Raw genomic sequence first — 18,973 nt, forward strand, 5'->3', positions numbered from 1 at the left:
CCCCCCCCCCGAAAGCGTATCAGAGTACCCGAAATGGATACATCAGTGCTGATTGAGGAAAATTCTCTTATCCTGATTGGGAGGCTTAGAAACCCCTCTGCTCAGTGTCTTTGGTCCCTCTTCCCTTTCCTTGTAAACAGATGGAACTTGCGCGGCAAAGCAACCGGGTCAGATCTTGGTCGAGGGTGCTTCCAGTTTTGTTTTGAGTACGAGGAAGATCTCCAAAAGGCTCTGGACAACAGACCCTACCACTATGACCAGTGGATGGTCATTCTACAAAGATAGGAACCAGTTATATCCTATACCTTTCCCTCGCTGATACCTTTTTGGACTGAGATCCAGGGTCTCCTGAAACACTATTGGGAATATAAGATGTTGCAGTCCTTAGGGGAGGAACTAGGCAAGCTTATGGACACGGAGATCACAAATACTACTGTAAAGATCCGTGTACTCTTAAACGGCCTACAACCCATCACGAAGGAGAAGATGGTAGATTTTCCAGATGGTAATGAAAGCTCTGATCTCCCTAGAGTACAAGGGTCTAAAGAACTACTGTCATCGTCTGACCCATGAAAAACGTCATTGGCCTGGTTTTCTAGCAGAACAAGAACAAAACATAATCAATCAGAAGCCTGCCCCATCTATTGCCCCTCCGGAAGTGAAGAGAAACTACTATCTTCCACAGGACAACTTTACAGCCCCCAAAAGTAAAGAAAATCAATATGACAACCTCGAACTCTCTCGGAGTATGGAAAATTACCAGGATAATCGTTCTCCTTCCTCGAGAATCAGATCTACTGTGAAGATCACCACCCAGAACGACGTAACCCTTACCAAGTAAACCGACCTACTTACAGACCTTCGATTAGCAGAAGCTCAGGCTCAAGATCCCAATCCTTGCCAAGGGACGACTTTGATAGGGAGAATCACAGACAGGCTCCTAGACGAGCCTCCCCTAATCTGCAATGGCGAGCAAAAGAAATCTCGGCAAATAACCTAAGAACTGAGAGTTCTGAAACTTCTAGACCAATAAGACCTCCCCTCGAGCGATCCCTTACCTCTGCAGAGGTCACACCTCCTCTCCCACCTCTGATCCCTGCAACAGAAGCAGTGTTGGAGGAGCTTCGTGAAGTCACAGTGCAATATATAAGCTGTCCAGATCCTATTGAAAGTGCAACTAGAAAATGCAGAGTCATTCAAGGAGAGTCAAAGGGGTTAACTGCTAAGACAGCAAATCGAATTGTAGAGGCGGCTATTTTAGCCAATCAATCACACCGGGAAGAGATTACTAGTCCCCACCTGGTAAACACAAAGAAAAATCAGAACCTACTGACTCACCCTGCAATCATCTAGCAAGACAATATCGCTCCTCAAAAAAAGAGAAGAGGGCGTCCCCCCCTACCAAAACCGGTTAACAGGAGCCCTCTTTGTCTAAACGGTGCAAAATCCAGTAAAAGAAATAAGTGTATGATACAGAGCCCACCTAAAAGAAAGGACACATTAACCAAAGGAGGCTCCTCTAGAGGTGAATCCACTGGATCCCTTAACAAATCCCAAGCCGTTCAAAACAATCTTCCATCCGGAAAGAATATTCAGCAATCTTCTGGTGCATCAATACCGATAAGGAACATGATCCCTGCAATGGTTAAAAAGAAGGTGGATTTTCAAGATCCACCTCCTTCTCTTCCTTAAAACTGTTGAGCTGGAACTGTTGTGGGTTGGGGAATCCCATAACAGTCTAGCGTCTCTGGGAGATCCACACAAAGGAATCTCCAGAAATTATATTCCTCATGGAAACCAAGAACCCTGATGACACGGTGCAAAAAAAGTTGGAGTGGCTCCATTATCCTGGTAAGCACTCTCTGTGCTATCAAGTTGTCAAAACTTTATCGATACAAAAATCAAGGCGGAAGGTAAGTCCTTCTTCGCTACTTTCCTGTATGGTGAACCTGAGAGGTCAAAGCGTAAAGTCATATAGGAAAAGCTAACCGATATTAGAGTGAATAGGGTTGATCCCTGATATCTGACGGGAGATTTCAACGATATAATTGATGCCTCAAAAAAACAAGGAGGTCCCCTAAGATACAAAGGCTCATTTGTGGATATATGTACCTTTATGGCAGAATGCGACTTGTTTGATGTGCGACACTATGGAAATTTCTTCTCTTGGAGAGGAAAAAGAGGCGACCACCTAATCCACTGTAGACTGGAAAGGGCCATGTCAAACTTTGCTTGGGCTGAGGTGTACCCTTTTCGCCGGTGCGAGTACCTAAACTTTGAGGGCTCAGACCATAGACCATTGCTCACTCATCTGGATCTCACAAAAAAAGAAAAAGAAATGGGTCTTCAGATACGATAGACGACTGAAGGATATCGTGGAAGTTAAAATCCTAATCTAGGAAGCATGGACTTCTAATGAAGAGGAGAGGGTGGAAGAAAAAATCATTCGGTATCGCTCAAAAATCATAGAATGGACAAAAAACAAATACCAGAACAACAAAGAACAAATTGAGGAGCTAAAATCTCAACTCGAAGCTGCTATGACAAACCTAGATCCTGACCAGACGCTGATATCCTCCATTAACAACAAATTTCTCTTGGCGTTCAAGGTAGAAGAGGAATTTTGGAAACAAAGGAGCAGACAGCTTTGGTTAGCACTAGGAGACAAAAACACCAGTTACTTTCACTCTATTACCAGAGGTAGAACCACTCTCAACAAGTTTTCATTCATTGAGGATAAAGATGGAAATCATACCTTTGAGGAGGAAGCAATCCTCAAAGTGATCTCGGAGTATTTCTCAGATCTCTTTACCTCCCACCAGGGAGAAAGGCGGCGATTGTAGATGAATCAATCTCTCCCTGCATAACAGAAGAGAAAAACCAGAAGTTGGTTGCTTTACCAACCCCAGATAAAATTGAGAAAGCTTGCTTCTCCATTCACGCAGATAAGGAACCAGGGCCTGACGGTTTCTCTGTCAACTTCTTTCAATACATTTGGGGGACGGTGGGACCAAATATTATCCTGGAGATCCAATTTTTCTTCTCCTCTGCGACCCTGCAACAAAGCATCAATGAAACCCACATCAGACTGATACCTAAGGTTCAAAGTCCACAAACGATGGCAGAATACAGACCTATTGCCTTCTGCAGGGTGTTCTACAAGATCATATCAAAACTCCTATCTAGGAGGTTACAACCGGTGCTACAAGGCATTATCTCAGAAATCCAATCCGCCTTTGTTCCTAAGCGAGCTATCACCGATAACGTCTTAATCACCCACGAAGCCCTGCATTTTCTCAAAACATCAGGAGCAACAAAGAGGTGTTTCATGGCCGTCAAAACAAACATAAGCAAAGCCTATGATCGCATAGAATTGGAGTTTATAGAATTAGTTTTGGAGAAAATGGGATTTCACCAAACATGGATAACGTGGATCATGAAATGTGTTACTACGGTATCATATGCTTTTCTACTCAATGGATCCTCACAGGGATCAGTTTTACCTTGTAGAGGCATAAGACAGGGAGATCCCCTATCTCCATACCTGTTCATCATTTGCACCGAAGTGTTGGCAGGCCTATGCAATAGAGCACAACAAGATGGGAGATTACTTGGCTTACGGGTCTCTCAAGGTAGCCCTCGGATCAATCACTTACTGTTTGCTGATGATACAATGTTCTTTTGCCAATCAGATTCCAAAATTTGCCAAACCTTGATGAAAATTCTGAAGAAATATGAAGAAGCCTCTGGTCAGATGATTAGTAAATCAAAATCTGCAATAACTTTCTCCTCAAAAACCGAAGAACACATTAAAGTTGAGGCTCAACGAATACTGGGTATCCAAAGAGTAGGAGGGCTAGGTAAGTACCTAAGTCTCCCTGAGATGTTTGGCAGGAAGAAGCGAGACCTTTTTAACCAGATCATACATCAAATAAACCAAAAAGCTAGAAGTTATTCATCAAGATTCCTGTCTACAGCTGGCAAAACCACCATGCTCAAATCAGTCTTGGCTGCTATGCCGACGTATACCATGTCCTGCTTCATACTTCCAGGCTCCTTATGCAAGAGAAATCAGTCGGCTCTGACTCGATTTTGGTGGGATTCCTCCGCAGAGAAGAAGCAAATGTCTTGGATTTGCCTGGTCAAAGATGAAAAAAACAAAGAGAGATGGTGGGTTAGGTTTTAAAGATATTACATGTTTTAACCATGCTCTACTTGCAAAAGTCAGTTGGCGAATACTTACTAAGCCATCCTCTCTTCTGGCAAGAGTTTTGCTGGGTAAATATTGCAACACTGCTTCTTTTCTAGACTACTCAGTGTCTACCACTGCTTCCCATGGGTGGCGGGGTATTTGCTTAGGCCGTGATATTGTAAAAACACAACTCGGAATAGCCATTAGATCGGGAGAGGATACGATGGTTTAGTCAGCTCTGTGGATCTCCCTTGAATCTCCATTGTCTCCAGTCGGCCCACCATCAGAAACAGCCCAACATTTGTTAGTTAAAGATCTTATTTGCCCGGACTCCAAAGATTGGAATAGAGAAATGATCCAAGAAATCCTACTCCAGTATGAACAGGAAATCCTTGGTCTACGACCAAGCAGGATGGGTGCAAAGGATAAATATATCTGGTTAGCAACCAAAGATGGAGCTTATAGTGCAAAACCGGTTTATCATGCGGCACAAAAGATGGACATTGATCCGAGGCAATCCCCCAGCCCGCAAAGCTTTAATTGGATCAAGGAAATATGGAACCTACAATGTGCCCCAAAAATTATTTCAATTTGTGGAAAGCTATGATGGAGGCTCTACCGGTGGGGAAAAACTTACAGCATCAAGGTATGAATTCGCAAGCTTGATGTCCCCATTGTGGGGAAGAGGAATCGATATTGCATCTCTTGTTTCATTGCTCTTATGCAAAACAAGTTTGGGATGCGGCCCTTCAAGTCCCCCCCTTAATCCTTCTAGTATTATAAGTTGCCAGATGGGGATCGAGGCCTCGAACAAGCTTCTGAGCCTCCCACCAATCGGACCAATTCACGGCTCGCTTTCCCCTTGGATCTTGTGGACCTTGTGGACCACCAGAAATAAGAAGTTGTTCAAACATACCTGCCTGTCAAGTTGTGATGCAGTTTCCAGATCTATTCTCCAAGCTAAAGAATGGACCTCTGCTCAGATCCCAGCCGCGAGAAGTAATCCGACAAAACCTTCCTCACAGATCCACTGTTTCACAACCGACACATTATGGTGTTTCTCAGACGCTGCGTGGAATGAGGAATCAAGACTTGCTGGATTTGGATGGGTCTTCGAACAGCAACTCTCCCGATCGGAGAGGCAGGGCATGGCTACAGCAGGAAATGTATGATCCCCTCTTATGGCAGAGGCTATGGCTCTACAACACGAACCCAAGCTCTCGACTTTGGCTTTAGAAACGTTTCTTTTGCTTCAGATTCGCATTTGCTGATCAAAGCACTCAATTTGGATCTCCAATTGAAGGAGCTCTGTGGGATTCAACACAACATCCTTTTGCTTTCTCTTTGTTTCGACTTTTGCGACTTTATCTTTGTTAAACGAGAGGAAAATGTAAAAGCCGATAAGGCAGCAAAAGAGGCACTTATGAGGTCTCTTAACTTTGTACCAAACTCATCTTAAATGACAGCACGGTCTTTGACAAAAAAAAAACATGTATCATTATTTAATTTAAAATATTATATTAGTTCTTTCAATTTCATTATCAATTATAAATCTGTGATGATGTAAATTAAAATTTTATATGTTACTCAATTTTTTTTTCAGTTAAGGATTTGAAAGATTAGTTTTTGATTATATTCCTTCTTCTTAATTTGTTTTACTTTTTAACGTAGTATTTTTAGATTTATTTACTTCAATTTGATTATCAAGTTAGAAATATGTGATGATTTAAAATAAAGTTTTGTAATATTTTTTTAAGTTAAAGATATGTAATATCGAAAAAAATTATTTTTGAAAAAGAATTATTATGTTGTAGTATTTGTAGTTTCTATTTATATCTATGAATTATCCAAGTCTCATATGTTATTATGTTTATAATTTTCAATTTTTTTTTGTATTATGTCAAATAAACTTCTTCTTTTTTTCAATTTCTCAGTTTTTATTAGGTTGGTTATAAACTTATTGCAATGGTGGAGATACTTTATCTAATGTTTTTTTTTATGAGTAAACAATTTTATTGGTTAAAGAAACTATGACACAACAATTTTAGTGGTTAAATGAACTATGTCAAAGTGAAAGCAAAGGGATATAAAATTGGTTCAATTTGTTCATAGACCCATTGTATAAGTTGTGATAAAGAGTATACTTTAACAATAATATTTTTTTTTGGTGTATAAACACCTTCTTTGTGATAAAACTTAGAGTTAACGGATGTTTTTCCTAAGATGACGCTTTGACGAGTTGTTTGCATGTAAAATATTATATGAATAAGTTGTGGAATGTTTTTAAAGTTTGGCAATAATAATATTCATTTTGAATGTTTGGCAAAACTTTATGAATGTTTGGCAAAATTTATGAATGTTTGGCAAAAATTTTGGTTGCTGATATTTTAATTTTAGATTATTTTAATATTTTAGTGTATTAATGTAAAATTAATGAAAAAACAAATTTCATTTAGGAGAATATGATTAATCCCTAACTACAAATATTTATATATATCAACTTCCAAAAAGTAGTTATTATTTATAGCAAAAGATTAATTTTTTTTTTATTTGACAATTTAAAACCCGTACATCAGGTCCTAATCTAATATAATATATATATATATATATATATATATATATATATATATATATATAATCTGAAGATTATATAATATTAGAAGATTTGCGGTTAGAAGATTTGCGGTTTAACCAGAATTATTAATTTTTGCGATTTGAATAACTATAAATCAATCCCTTAATTATACTCTGACGTGTATAAGTCATATTATATAATCTGATGATAACCATTACAAAGTCAACTTAAAAAAAAAAACCCACAATAATCAAATTTTAAAATAAAACATTTGCTTATTTTTCATGTCAACATATAACGTAAATATATAGTATCTCACGAGTACTTCTCAGAACTATATATCATATTTTAGGCTAATCCAATTTTTTTAATCAACAATCATCAGTCATCCATCAAGATGAATCAAATACTTAACTAAAACTTGTTTTCTATTACTCAGATGTTCAAATCGATCATTATAAATATAATCATTATATAAGTACGAGTGTCTGTTAATAAAAAAAGGTCTAATACATGTACAAATTTTCAATATTAGTTATGGTATGTTTAGTTGATCTGGTCAAATTGGCCAAGACCAACAAGTCAAGCTAATTAAACTCCATGACGATTAGGTATGCACACAGACAAAAACTCCACGTGTTTTTAATTTCACGTGTTATTTTTGGGATAGACAATTGCTGTAAATATAAAAATTACCTCCAACATAAATTAATTAATTCTATAAAACAATAATTATATTTAATTTATATATCAAACTTAATTAAACAGTTTGATCAGGCATCGAAGTCAGACAGCAAATTCTCATCTTTATTGAAACATTTGGAGAAATGAGAATACGATTCGCTGCATCTTCCCTTGATATCTTTTTCTTCCATCGCTAATTGTTGATTAATTAGGTGAACGTTAAGGATGAAATTATCTGTTAAATTCAAAAGCTGCAAGGATAAGCAAAAGAGTTACAATGTCATGTTTTGGATATTGGTACTTATTTGTATACCATGTATAAATTAGAAAATTAAAATATCAATTTGACCGTTTAGAATCTGTTAATCAACATTAGGATTTTAGGTTTTTTTTTTGTGTGCACTATTGTATTTTCTAATATTATCATCATATATTTTCGTTTTAGTTTCATAAAGTTTAAATAAATCATTTGTAATAGAATAATCATATATATATATATATATATATACTATCATCACCGGTAACAGTTTAATTCGTCCCTATTTGATACACGAATAACAAAAAAAATTTGTTGGTCAATTTCGTTTAAAAAAGAAGGAATTGATTTGATACTTTTGTAAAAATATTGATGCTAATGCAGTAAATGTAACACTGCGCCACCATCCCATATGGTCACATACTCACATCACATTTATTAACAACTACAGCTGGGTTCAACCATATTTTACAGTCTCGGTTCAATTATAAATTGGTCTTTTCTTTTCTTTTTATTCCTTTTGGCAACGTTTAATCATACATTTAAAAGTGTCGTTCTCGGATGTACGTATATCGTAAGGTTTTGGGTCAATCCTATGAATGGGGTACGCAGTCTTTTGTCTACCATGTATATGGTCTTTCTTTATTTTCCCTTATAGTTTCAAACAAATCTGGTAACAAATGAAAGAAGTCTTTGAATTTATGTAATAAAACAGAGATGAACATAGACAGAATTGGGCTACTTTTTTTTTTTTTTTTTTTTTTAAATTATAAACCTCTAAAATAATGGTTNAGCCTATCCTTTGCCACACAACCTATATACCCCAAAACAGCGTATGCATGACATTTCACATTATCAAGATTACTAAACATTTTTTCCAATAATTATTTAGTTACATTTATAAAAAAAAAATCAATAAACTCGGATCAATTAATTACTTAATCTTCTCTTAATCAAATGAACTAAGAAAAAAACCACTTCTCTAAGTTTTTTAATCCAATTAAATGAAAACACAAATGCCCTATACAAAAGGCTACTACGACATAAAGTTTTCCTCTATAAATACCCACAAAACCGACGCTAATCACACCATTCATAAAACACACAGTGAGAGATTAGATCAGAGCAAAAAAAAATAAAAAAGAGAGCGAATCTTTTTACTCCAACTCAAAGATGATCGGAGAACTTGTGGATCTGTTAACCGGCGGCGGAAGTGATGAAACGACGACGAAGAAGGTGAAAGGAACGGTGGTTCTGATGAAGAAGAACGTCCTCGATTTCAACGATTTCAACGCTTCGTTCCTCGATCGTCTCCATGAGTTCCTCGGTAACAAAATCACTCTTCGTCTCATCAGCTCCGATGTTACTGATTCTGGTAAAACTTCTCTTCCTATTTCTTTTTTTTTTTCGAATTTCAAATTTTTGATTTTGTTTTCTTCGTTTGTTCTTTTGAAAAAAATAGTTAACTAATTATTATATAGATTAAGTTCGCGATTACCAATATTTTTTTGTTATTTTCTTTTTGCTTTTTGTTTTACCCACACCAAGTCACCACTACATATCATAAATATTACCCCATGATTTATAATAACATTTATTGCGAAGTAAATTGTGGAAACAGTACCAGAGAACACGTTACACGTCTAGTAGAAGATATATACTACTGCGAAACTAATTAAAAGTAAACTTGTGAGACCATTTTTTTTGTTGATAATCTAAATTTCTAAATAAATGGTCGTACTTGAAAAATTATCAAATTTCGTAATTTGTTTGTTTTGTTGTGTGGAAACTTCTTTAACAAGAAAGCTTGGAACGAAGGAAAAAAAAAAGAAGCTTGGGAATAATTTTGGCTTTTTCTTTCTTTCTTTTTTCTCTTAAAAGGCCAAAAAAAAACAATTATTCTCTGTGTCAAGAAAGACGAATAAATCATTTAATTTCTTTTTGTCTTACCTTTGTTCCTTCTTTAATATATATTTTTAATTTATAATATAAAATTGAAAATTCTGTTTTTTTCTGCTCATATAAATGTTTAAATTTTAATTTGAAATATTTATTTGATCAGACAAAATATATTTATATTAATATAAGATATATTAAATTTTAATTAAAATATAGGTATTGAAATATGAATATGAATTTTTTTTCCGTTCTTTCCTGTCTCTCCCATGCTAGTTATTTCAAAAAAAAAATAGATTGTTTACTTCGGTTATTAATATTAAATATTAAAATTAAAAACACAAACAGAAGAAAAACGAATTTTGTTAGATTTTAAATCTCCTACATAGTTAAATCAAATGTCATCTTATTTTTAAATCCAATTGTCAGTCATTTCTAATTAATGTAACTAATTTTGTGGAAATACTTCTTTAGATATATATAATTTATGTTTGGATTTGGATGATATTGTTAAAAGCAAAAACTTAGTAGTAAGTACTTCTAGTCACGAATGCTTAAAAATGCTCTGACTGTTTTACTCTTTTACAGAGCAGGAAACAGAGTGTGGGTAATTGTGTCCCAAAAGAGAAAATCTATTCCATATCTTAAACGAAATATATATTCCATTTGATTTGGAACCATAATCACGTTTAATAGTTTTCATAATAGTAGATACCATAAAAATTTTAGAAATTAAAAAATATGTTATAATACACAATTAATACTGTATAACTTTTGTGTTATTTGTGATTTTTTTTGTTTTTTTTTTTTTTTGCAGCAAACGGTTCTAAAGGGAAACTAGGGAAGACTGCTCATTTGGAGGATTGGATCACAACAATCACGTCCTTAACCGCAGGCGAATCAGCCTTTAAGGTCACGTTCGACTACGACAGCGATTTTGGTTACCCTGGAGCCTTCTTAATCAGAAACAGCCATTTCAGCGAGTTTTTTCTCAAAAGTCTCACACTTGAAGACGTTCCAGGCCATGGCAGGGTCCATTACATATGCAATTCTTGGATTTACCCTGCTAAACACTACACCAAAGACCGAGTTTTCTTCTCCAACAAGGTAACTAAACACTTCTCCGTTTCTTTTCTTGACTAGTATTAGTCTAAATATGTTTTCTTGATATCAATCTAATGTTCACATCTGTTTCAGACTTATCTTCCACATGAAACACCTGCAACGCTGCTCAAGTACAGAGAAGAAGAGCTAGTGGAACTGAGAGGAACCGGTGAAGGAGAGCTAAAGGAATGGGACAGAGTATATGACTATGCTTACTACAACGATTTAGGCGTCCCACCAAAGAACCCACGGCCTGTACTCGGAGGGACACAAGAGTATCCTTACCCAAGAAGAGGAAGAACCGGGAGGAAACCAACTAAAGAAGATCCTCAAACCGAGAGCAGGTTACCGATCACATCAAGCCTAAATATATATGTTCCGCGAGATGAGAGATTTGGACACTTGAAGATGTCTGATTTCCTTGCTTACGCTCTGAAAGCAATTGCTCAGATTATCCAGCCTGCACTTGAGGCTGTGTTCGACAAGACTCCTAATGAGTTTGATTCTTTTGAAGATGTTCTTAAGATATACGAAGAAGGAATCGATCTACCAAACCAGGCTTTGATTGATAGTATTGTTAAGAATATACCTCTTGAGATGTTAAAAGAAATATTCAGAACAGATGGCCAGAAGTTCCTTAAGTATCCAGTTCCTCAGGTCATCAAAGGTACATCCACATTTCTTATATATTCCTAAGATTACATCTAAATAACGTTTACCAGTGTAACAAATTTCGATTTGCATCTTTACTAGAGGACAAAACTGCATGGAGAACAGATGAGGAATTCGCTAGAGAAATGTTGGCAGGGCTAAACCCTGTTGTTATTCAACTTCTTCAGGTGAAATCCATAACTAACATTGGTTTCTCTTAAGTTATTCTGCTGTCTTACAGGCTATTGGTATGTTAACTTGCAGGAGTTTCCTCCTAAAAGCAAGCTTGACAGTGAATTATACGGTAACCAGAACAGTACAATCACCAAAAGCCACATAGAAAAAAGCTTAGATGGGCTCACTGTTGAAGAGGTAAAAAACTAATGTCACATATTAATTAAAGCATTGATCTGATACAGAGTCAATTTTAAACATCTTGTCTTTTGCTATTTTCAGGCTCTAGAGAAGGAAAGGTTGTTTATATTGGACCACCATGACACACTGATGCCATACTTGGGACGTATAAACACTACCACGACCAAGACTTATGCATCTAGGACACTTCTGTTTCTGAAAAATGATGGGACTTTGAAGCCATTGGTGATAGAGCTGAGCTTGCCTCATCCTGATGGAGACAAATTTGGAGCAGTGAGTGAAGTATATACTCCTGGTGAAGGGGTCTACGACTCGCTGTGGCAGTTGGCAAAGGCTTTTGTGGGCGTAAATGACTCTGGAAATCATCAGCTTATTAGCCACTGGTAATGGTCTAATGGATACAAAATGGTTTAAGTTGCGGGAAGAAAACTATTTTATCTATATGATTTGAGGTTAATGTTTTTGGTTTTTTGCAGGACGCAAACACACGCATCGATTGAGCCTTTTGTGATTGCCACAAACAGACAGCTGAGTGTTCTTCACCCGGTTTTTAAGCTCCTTGAACCTCACTTCCGTGATACCATGAACATCAATGCGCTTGCTAGGCAAATCTTGATCAATGGTGGTGGTATCTTTGAGATCACTGTCTTCCCTTCTAAATATGCCATGGAGATGTCATCTTTCATCTACAAGAACCACTGGACCTTCCCTGATCAAGCGTTGCCTGCAGAACTTAAAAAGAGGTAATGCATATACTCTTAGCTCTAGGCCTAATGCATTTAGTCAACGGAATGTAACATTCTCTGATCACAGAAACTGTTGATGTTTTGGCTTTTCAATTGCAGAGGGATGGCCGTTGATGACCCAGAAGCACCACATGGGTTACGTCTGAGGATAAAAGACTATCCTTATGCAGTTGATGGGCTTGAGGTTTGGTATGCTATTGAATATTGGGTCAGAGACTACATTTCCTTGTTCTACAAGACAGATGAGGATATCCAAAGGGACACTGAGCTCCAAGCCTGGTGGAAGGAGGTGCGCGAGGAAGGTCATGGAGACAAAAAGTCAGAACCATGGTGGCCTAAAATGCAAAACCGAGAAGAGCTTGTGGAGTCTTGCACCATCATTATATGGGTGGCTTCTGCTCTTCATGCGGCGGTTAACTTCGGACAGTACCCGATTGCTGGATACCTCCCAAACCGACCGACCATAAGCCGTCAGTTCATGCCAAAGGAAAACACTCCAGAGTTTGCAGAACTTGAGAAGAACCCTGACAAAGTGTTTTTTAAGACGATCACAGCTCAGCTTCAGACACTTCTTGGGATATCTTTGATTGAGATTCTGTCTACTCATTCGAGCGATGAAGTGTATTTGGGACAGAGAGATTCTAAAGAATGGGCTGCTGAGAAAGAGGCGTCGGATGCGTTTGAGAAGTTTGGTGAGAAGATAAAAGAGATTGAGAAGAACATGGATGAGAGGAACGACGATGTGAATCTCAAGAACAGGACTGGTCTGGTTAAGATGCCGTACACTTTATTGTTTCCGACCAGTGAAGGTGGAGTTACTGGCAGAGGAATTCCAAACAGTGTCTCCATATAAAAAAAGGTCTCATCAGATCAGGGACTATCTCACAGAATCATATATAGTCAGGTTCTGTTATACCATTGTTTACTTCTTCTACACGTTAACCGTTGATTCTTGTTATTATTAATCGGTGTGGCCTATAAATATCAGAATAAAACATTCTATACTATTATACTAATTGTGCTTATCAGTTTATCCAAACCAAATTCATTTTAGAAATGAAGTTGTGCCATTGTGGTAATTAAAACCTTTAAGTTTTATGCTTAACTTAAAAAAAAAACTAATGCTAGTGAAGGTGAGAGACAAACAGAGGAATACTTTGTTCGTTTTGTACAAACCGGAGAAATTTAATTAGAACTTTGCAGAATATATGACTGGTTGCTGAGGGAAAGATAAAATTCTAAGTTTTACAAACGGAGTAATCAAATTCCAATTCCAATTTTTGCCCGGTTGTACAAACCGGGGTAATTCAATTGGATTTTTGTGTGTCCCTAAGCAACCTAGGCATATTCAAATTGGATTATTATTATTAACCGAAATACTCAATCAAAAACCCTAACCTTCTAACTCTGCCCTCTTCGCCTTCAAATATATCCAACATTCACCGCCGGAGTTTGAGTAAACATAAGGTTTTAAAAGTAACACACAGGATTCTCCAATGAAACGAAGGTTAGTTTCTTTGTCAGTTTTAGGGTTTCGTAACTGATAAGCTATCCAAAACTCAAAAACCAACTTATATGTTTTGTTATTGTTTAATTTTGGCTTTTGACAGCAAAAAGGGTAGTCAAAGTAGGAATAATCCGGACAGGATTAGCGAGTTGCCTGAAGTTTTGATTGAGAAGATATTGTGCTTACTTCCTACAGAAGTTGCCGCAAGAACGAGTGTTTTGTCCAAACAATGGCAGTCTTATTGGAAAGTGATGCCTAAACTCAAGTTTGATGGTTTAAATCGCAGACTTGAACTCGGAAATCTTTGCAAGTCTTTGCTTTCACATAAGGCTCCTGTTCTACAGAGATTACATCTCAAAGTTCGTTTAGATGGACCTGATAATGTACTTGATTTTGGAATCTTAATTGGAATTGCATTAACCCGCAATGTGCGTGAGTTGGTACTCGAAGAAGTTTACTCCCACAGAAGGTTCTTCAGGTTTCCTAGAAGCTTGTATAACTGTGAAACACTAGAGACTTTGGAACTCATGCTTAATGCTGTTATGGATGTCCCTTCTTCGGTTTCTCTTGATCCCTTAGAACTCTGAACCTACAACGTGTGGACTTCAAAGACGAGGAATCTATTGTTAACCTTTTATCTGGCTGTCCTAATCTTCAAGAGTTGGTATTGCGTGAATATATAAGTAGCTCGATGAAAAATTGCAAAATTGTAGTGCCATCTTTACAAAGACTAACAATTCATAATGGCCATTGTAAACTAAAACATTGGTATTATATGATAAATACTCCTTCTTTGAAATACTTGAAGATTGAAGGGTCTGCGGCTTTGAGTCTACTCTGATTGTAAGCGTACCGGAGCTGGTGGAGGTAAATATAACTGATGTTTCTGTCAGTATATTGGTAAGAATTCTAGTTTTTATTTGCATTTGAACTATATTGGTAATGAATTTTTAACTTTATTGATTTGAATGTTGTAGGTGATGAAGAGTTCAAGTTTGTTGAAGAGGAAGGGAATATTGTTGCTGTCTAAGTTTGGCACTTTGGCTAATACGGTATATACATACAATCTTTCAGCAAGTCACCTTATGAGAACCTTTTCTTGTTTAGCAAGTTACGAAAACAGGGTTTAAAGACACGAAGAGAGGATGTTGTGGAACAGGGCATTTAGAGACGAGCTTCATGTGTAATGCTTTTTCTCCAACGTGTAGAAATCACTCGGAGTTTTTGTTCTTTGACTCGATTCATCCCTCGGAAGCTACCTACTTGGGTTGTTATTTTTTTCTTGTAATCTACGCTGATTATGAATTGTTATGTTCCTGATAATTAATTTGTAATATTTTATAAGATAATATTCAGATTTTATAAGAGAAAACAACAAAATAATATTCAGATTTTATAACAGAAACAACAAAACAGTATTCAGATTTTATAACAGAAAACAACAAAATAATATTCAGATTTTATAAGAAAAAATAACAAAAATAAAAAAATTGTCCAATGGGCAAGTCCATTGTCCATTCTGGACCGTCCAAATATAGCCCATATACAGAAAGGCCCGTATGGACACACCCATTGGACACTGGACAGCTCATTTGACACCTATAGTCTCTGAGATAACCGAGGAGAAGCTTTTGATAGTTCTTACTTCAGTCAAACGCCTTATCTTGGTCATATCACCCTTCAAATTTAAGTTTCCTATCGGTAGCATCTTCGACCAGTTGGTTTATTTGGAGCTAGGTACAAATAAAAAAGCATGGTGGGATCTACTTTCCTTCATGCTCCATAGTTCTCCTAAATTGCAAGTACTCAAGGTCATCGATGTAAGCAAAGCTGATCTAATAATAACATAACTGCATTGCGTTTTTCTAAATGTTTGTTGTTTGTCTCAGGACATAGGTTGGACGGACTGTAGTGGAGTATGGAATCCACCAGAGAATGTTCCTAAATGTTTGTTGTCTCACCTTGAGACGTTTATGTGGCTAGGCTACAAACGGAAACGAAAAGAGGAGATAGAAGTGGCGAAATACATTCTAAAGAACACGAATCGCTTGAAGAAAGCTTCTTTCGCCTTAGACCTCATCTGCAGTTATCGAGATAGGCTTGAGGTTCTCAATGATTTGAAAAGTGTTGTCAGGGATAGAAATTCATGCCAGGTTCAATTCATCATATGAAACATATAATATATGAATGTCTTTTTATATATATATGTAACGTTTACTGTTCTTTTATTACAGTCGGTTTCTTGGGATTTCTATTTGTTTTAGATGTTAACATTTGATCTTTTGTTATAATGATAAAATCTTATATAGGGTTAAAGTTGAGAATTTGAAATCTGAGACTCTATGAAATTGTAAAAGAATAATAAAAAATAAAGACATAACCAGTTAGAGAAGGAAGGTTCAAGAAGTGATCGGAGCTTGGTTCCCTCCGAATTGGAACTGAGGTTGTTGTGTCTCCTGAGAACCATCTACACCTAGAGGTTGTTATGTCTCCTCAACTTTGCTTCATAGATGTCACTGTTGTTATGGCTTTGAAGATTCTCCATTTTGCGAGCCCTTCTGCATCATCAGTCATCTGACTATCTGAGGGTAATTGTTAATGTCCTCTGAACCTCTGCCTCTCCCACCTTCAAAATTAAAAGAGATAGAGAGGAACATTGATGAGAGGAACGACGATGAGAATCTCAAGAACATGACCGGTCTGGTTAAGATGCCATACACTTTACTGTTTCTGACCGGTGAAGGTGGAGTTACTGGCAGAGGAATTCCAAACAGTGTCTCCATATAAAAACAGGTCTCATCATGGACCTCTCTCACACCCGGGTTGTGTTATACGATTGTTTACTTGTACTACACGTTAACCCTTGATTCTTGTTTATTAATTGGTGTGGCCTATAAATATCGGAATAAATCAGCCTAAACTATTGAAACTGTGCTTATCAATTATTCAAATCACACTAAAAAAGTTGTGCCAATTAAGTATTATGCTTAAGAAAACTAATGCTAGTGAATATGAGACAAACCGACGAATTTTTATTCAACTGGAATTTTGTACAATATGACTGGTTTGCTGAGGGGAAGACAAAATTGAAAATTCCAGTTAAATAGGGATTTTGCGTGTCCCTAAGCAACCTTTTCATATCAAGAGGACTATAATATATCTTAATTTCTTTTTCTACAAATTAATAACATCTTATAAAAATTCGAACCCTTACAAAATTAAATCATCAATTCTACTTTGTGTTTTAGTTCTGATACCATTATTTATTTATTTTCTTTTTGTTCAACGAGATTTTTTATAGAATGAACTGAGTTACTGAGTACAGCAAAAATACCGACTAAACCGAATCGAATTTTGATAAAGAATAAACACACCAACACTTCAATTCAAATCGTAACCGTAACCAATCGAGCTGACATTCATAAAACGCAAGCCGATATCTCAAATGACGAAGATCTTACGGAGAGATCTCAATCAAGATGAGTACAAACACCATTGTCACAAACGAAGAAGAAACAAAGAAGAAGAAGTTACAACTAACAATTCTCAGATTTTTCTTGTTATCTTTTCACAATTGATCTTTGCTTCTCTTTGTAGCTTCAGGTCTCCTTTCTGCTCCTAGCCAATCATCGGCATCCAACACACAAGTCACATCTGTAACATCCCCAATTTTATAATTGGGAGTTGGGCCAATTTGGTTTGTTCAGCTCATTAGTGACCCAAGTGAGCAAAAACAAAAAAACGACGAGGGTTCATGTGTGGCCAGTTTATGCGTATATTACTTCTTCATTTGCCGTCAAAGAGAAACGCAAACCTAAACCCTAAGTTGATAAGATTGTGCTACAGTCGCCGTTGCTAAGGTATGAAGCCGTGGTCCTCGCTGTTGTTGTAGTGAGTCTCGTGGAGGAGAAGCGTACGAACTCGTCGTTCTAGCTTGTCACCGTCGATCACAACCATTGGTCACTCAAGCACCGTGTTTCACCAGAGATGTCAGGCGCTGTCACCGGAGCAGCCGTAGTCATCGTCGAGGCCGTATGGGTAAGGGAACCTTAGATTGTTTTGTAACTTGCGCAGAAAGTTTCTACCTTTGACTTATGATTTGTTGTTGTTGTTGTTTCATGGTTGAGCCATGAGGACCTAACCGATGTAAGCTTGAATGGTTGTGTCGAAGTCAAGCCGCCGATCAGATCTGTCGAGAAAGGTAAACGGCGAAGCTTAGTCTCGTGCGTGTTTGTGTTGTGTTGTTTTGTTGATTATTGAACCAAAGCCTAAACCGAACTAAACCATAGTTGTGTATCAAGTACGGAACCGAAAAGCTTAATTGTTGTTGACTTGTGTGGGTTGTGGTCACCTGAAGTGGTGGTGACTCGTGGTATAATTTGGTTTGATTTGGAAGTGTTGATTGAACCAAAATCAATTATGTGCTCGTAAAGCTGAACATGGGTTTATTAAATTATAAGATTTTGGTTTGATTTAATTATAAAGCTAAATCTTATTAATTTATTTGGAGACATTGGTTTGGGTTGGTTTAATGGATTAAATCATGGATATGATTTTTGGAGACATTGGTTTGGGTTGGTTTAATGGATTAAATCATGGATATGATTTTGTATATTATTTGGAAATAATATTTGACCAATACATCTAAACCGTTGCAGACGGAGATTGTTGTTAAAGCGGGATTGTTGTTGCAAATACTAAACCGAGGATTCGATCCGTTTGGCTAAGTGAGGACTAGTTAGTGTCTTTTTCATATGCCGATACGTATAGATAGTTATTTAGTTTAAGGTTAAGCCATATAGACCTATGGATTATATATAAATAATCTTAGTTGATTGTTGAGTGTATAATAATATATATATATATAATATATTTACTAAATAAAAGATAAGAAAAAAGAATTATAGTAATAGGATTTGAGAATTAAAAGAAAGATATTTTAAAACGGATTGCGTGGTGTGTGAAATGCATGTTTGTGTGATATAAT

The 18,973-nt window shown here is 36.7% G+C and overlaps 1 protein-coding gene and 1 pseudogene across 1 annotated transcript; both read left to right on the forward strand.

Annotated features, from left to right (window-relative positions):
* Positions 8,760–13,507, forward strand: LOC104758943 (linoleate 9S-lipoxygenase 1). The gene is made up of 8 exons (XM_010481912.2): positions 8,760–9,082; positions 10,421–10,710; positions 10,801–11,374; positions 11,461–11,546; positions 11,623–11,730; positions 11,815–12,116; positions 12,210–12,476; positions 12,579–13,507. The coding sequence occupies exons 1-8, from the start codon at positions 8,881–8,883 to the stop codon at positions 13,330–13,332; spliced, it is 2,583 nt and encodes an 860-aa protein (XP_010480214.1). The 5' UTR covers positions 8,760–8,880; the 3' UTR covers positions 13,333–13,507.
* Positions 13,976–16,157, forward strand: LOC109129995 (annotated as a pseudogene).

This window comes from Camelina sativa, chromosome 17 (genome assembly GCF_000633955.1).
Source record: "Camelina sativa cultivar DH55 chromosome 17, Cs, whole genome shotgun sequence".
Lineage (NCBI taxonomy): Eukaryota > Viridiplantae > Streptophyta > Magnoliopsida > Brassicales > Brassicaceae > Camelina > Camelina sativa.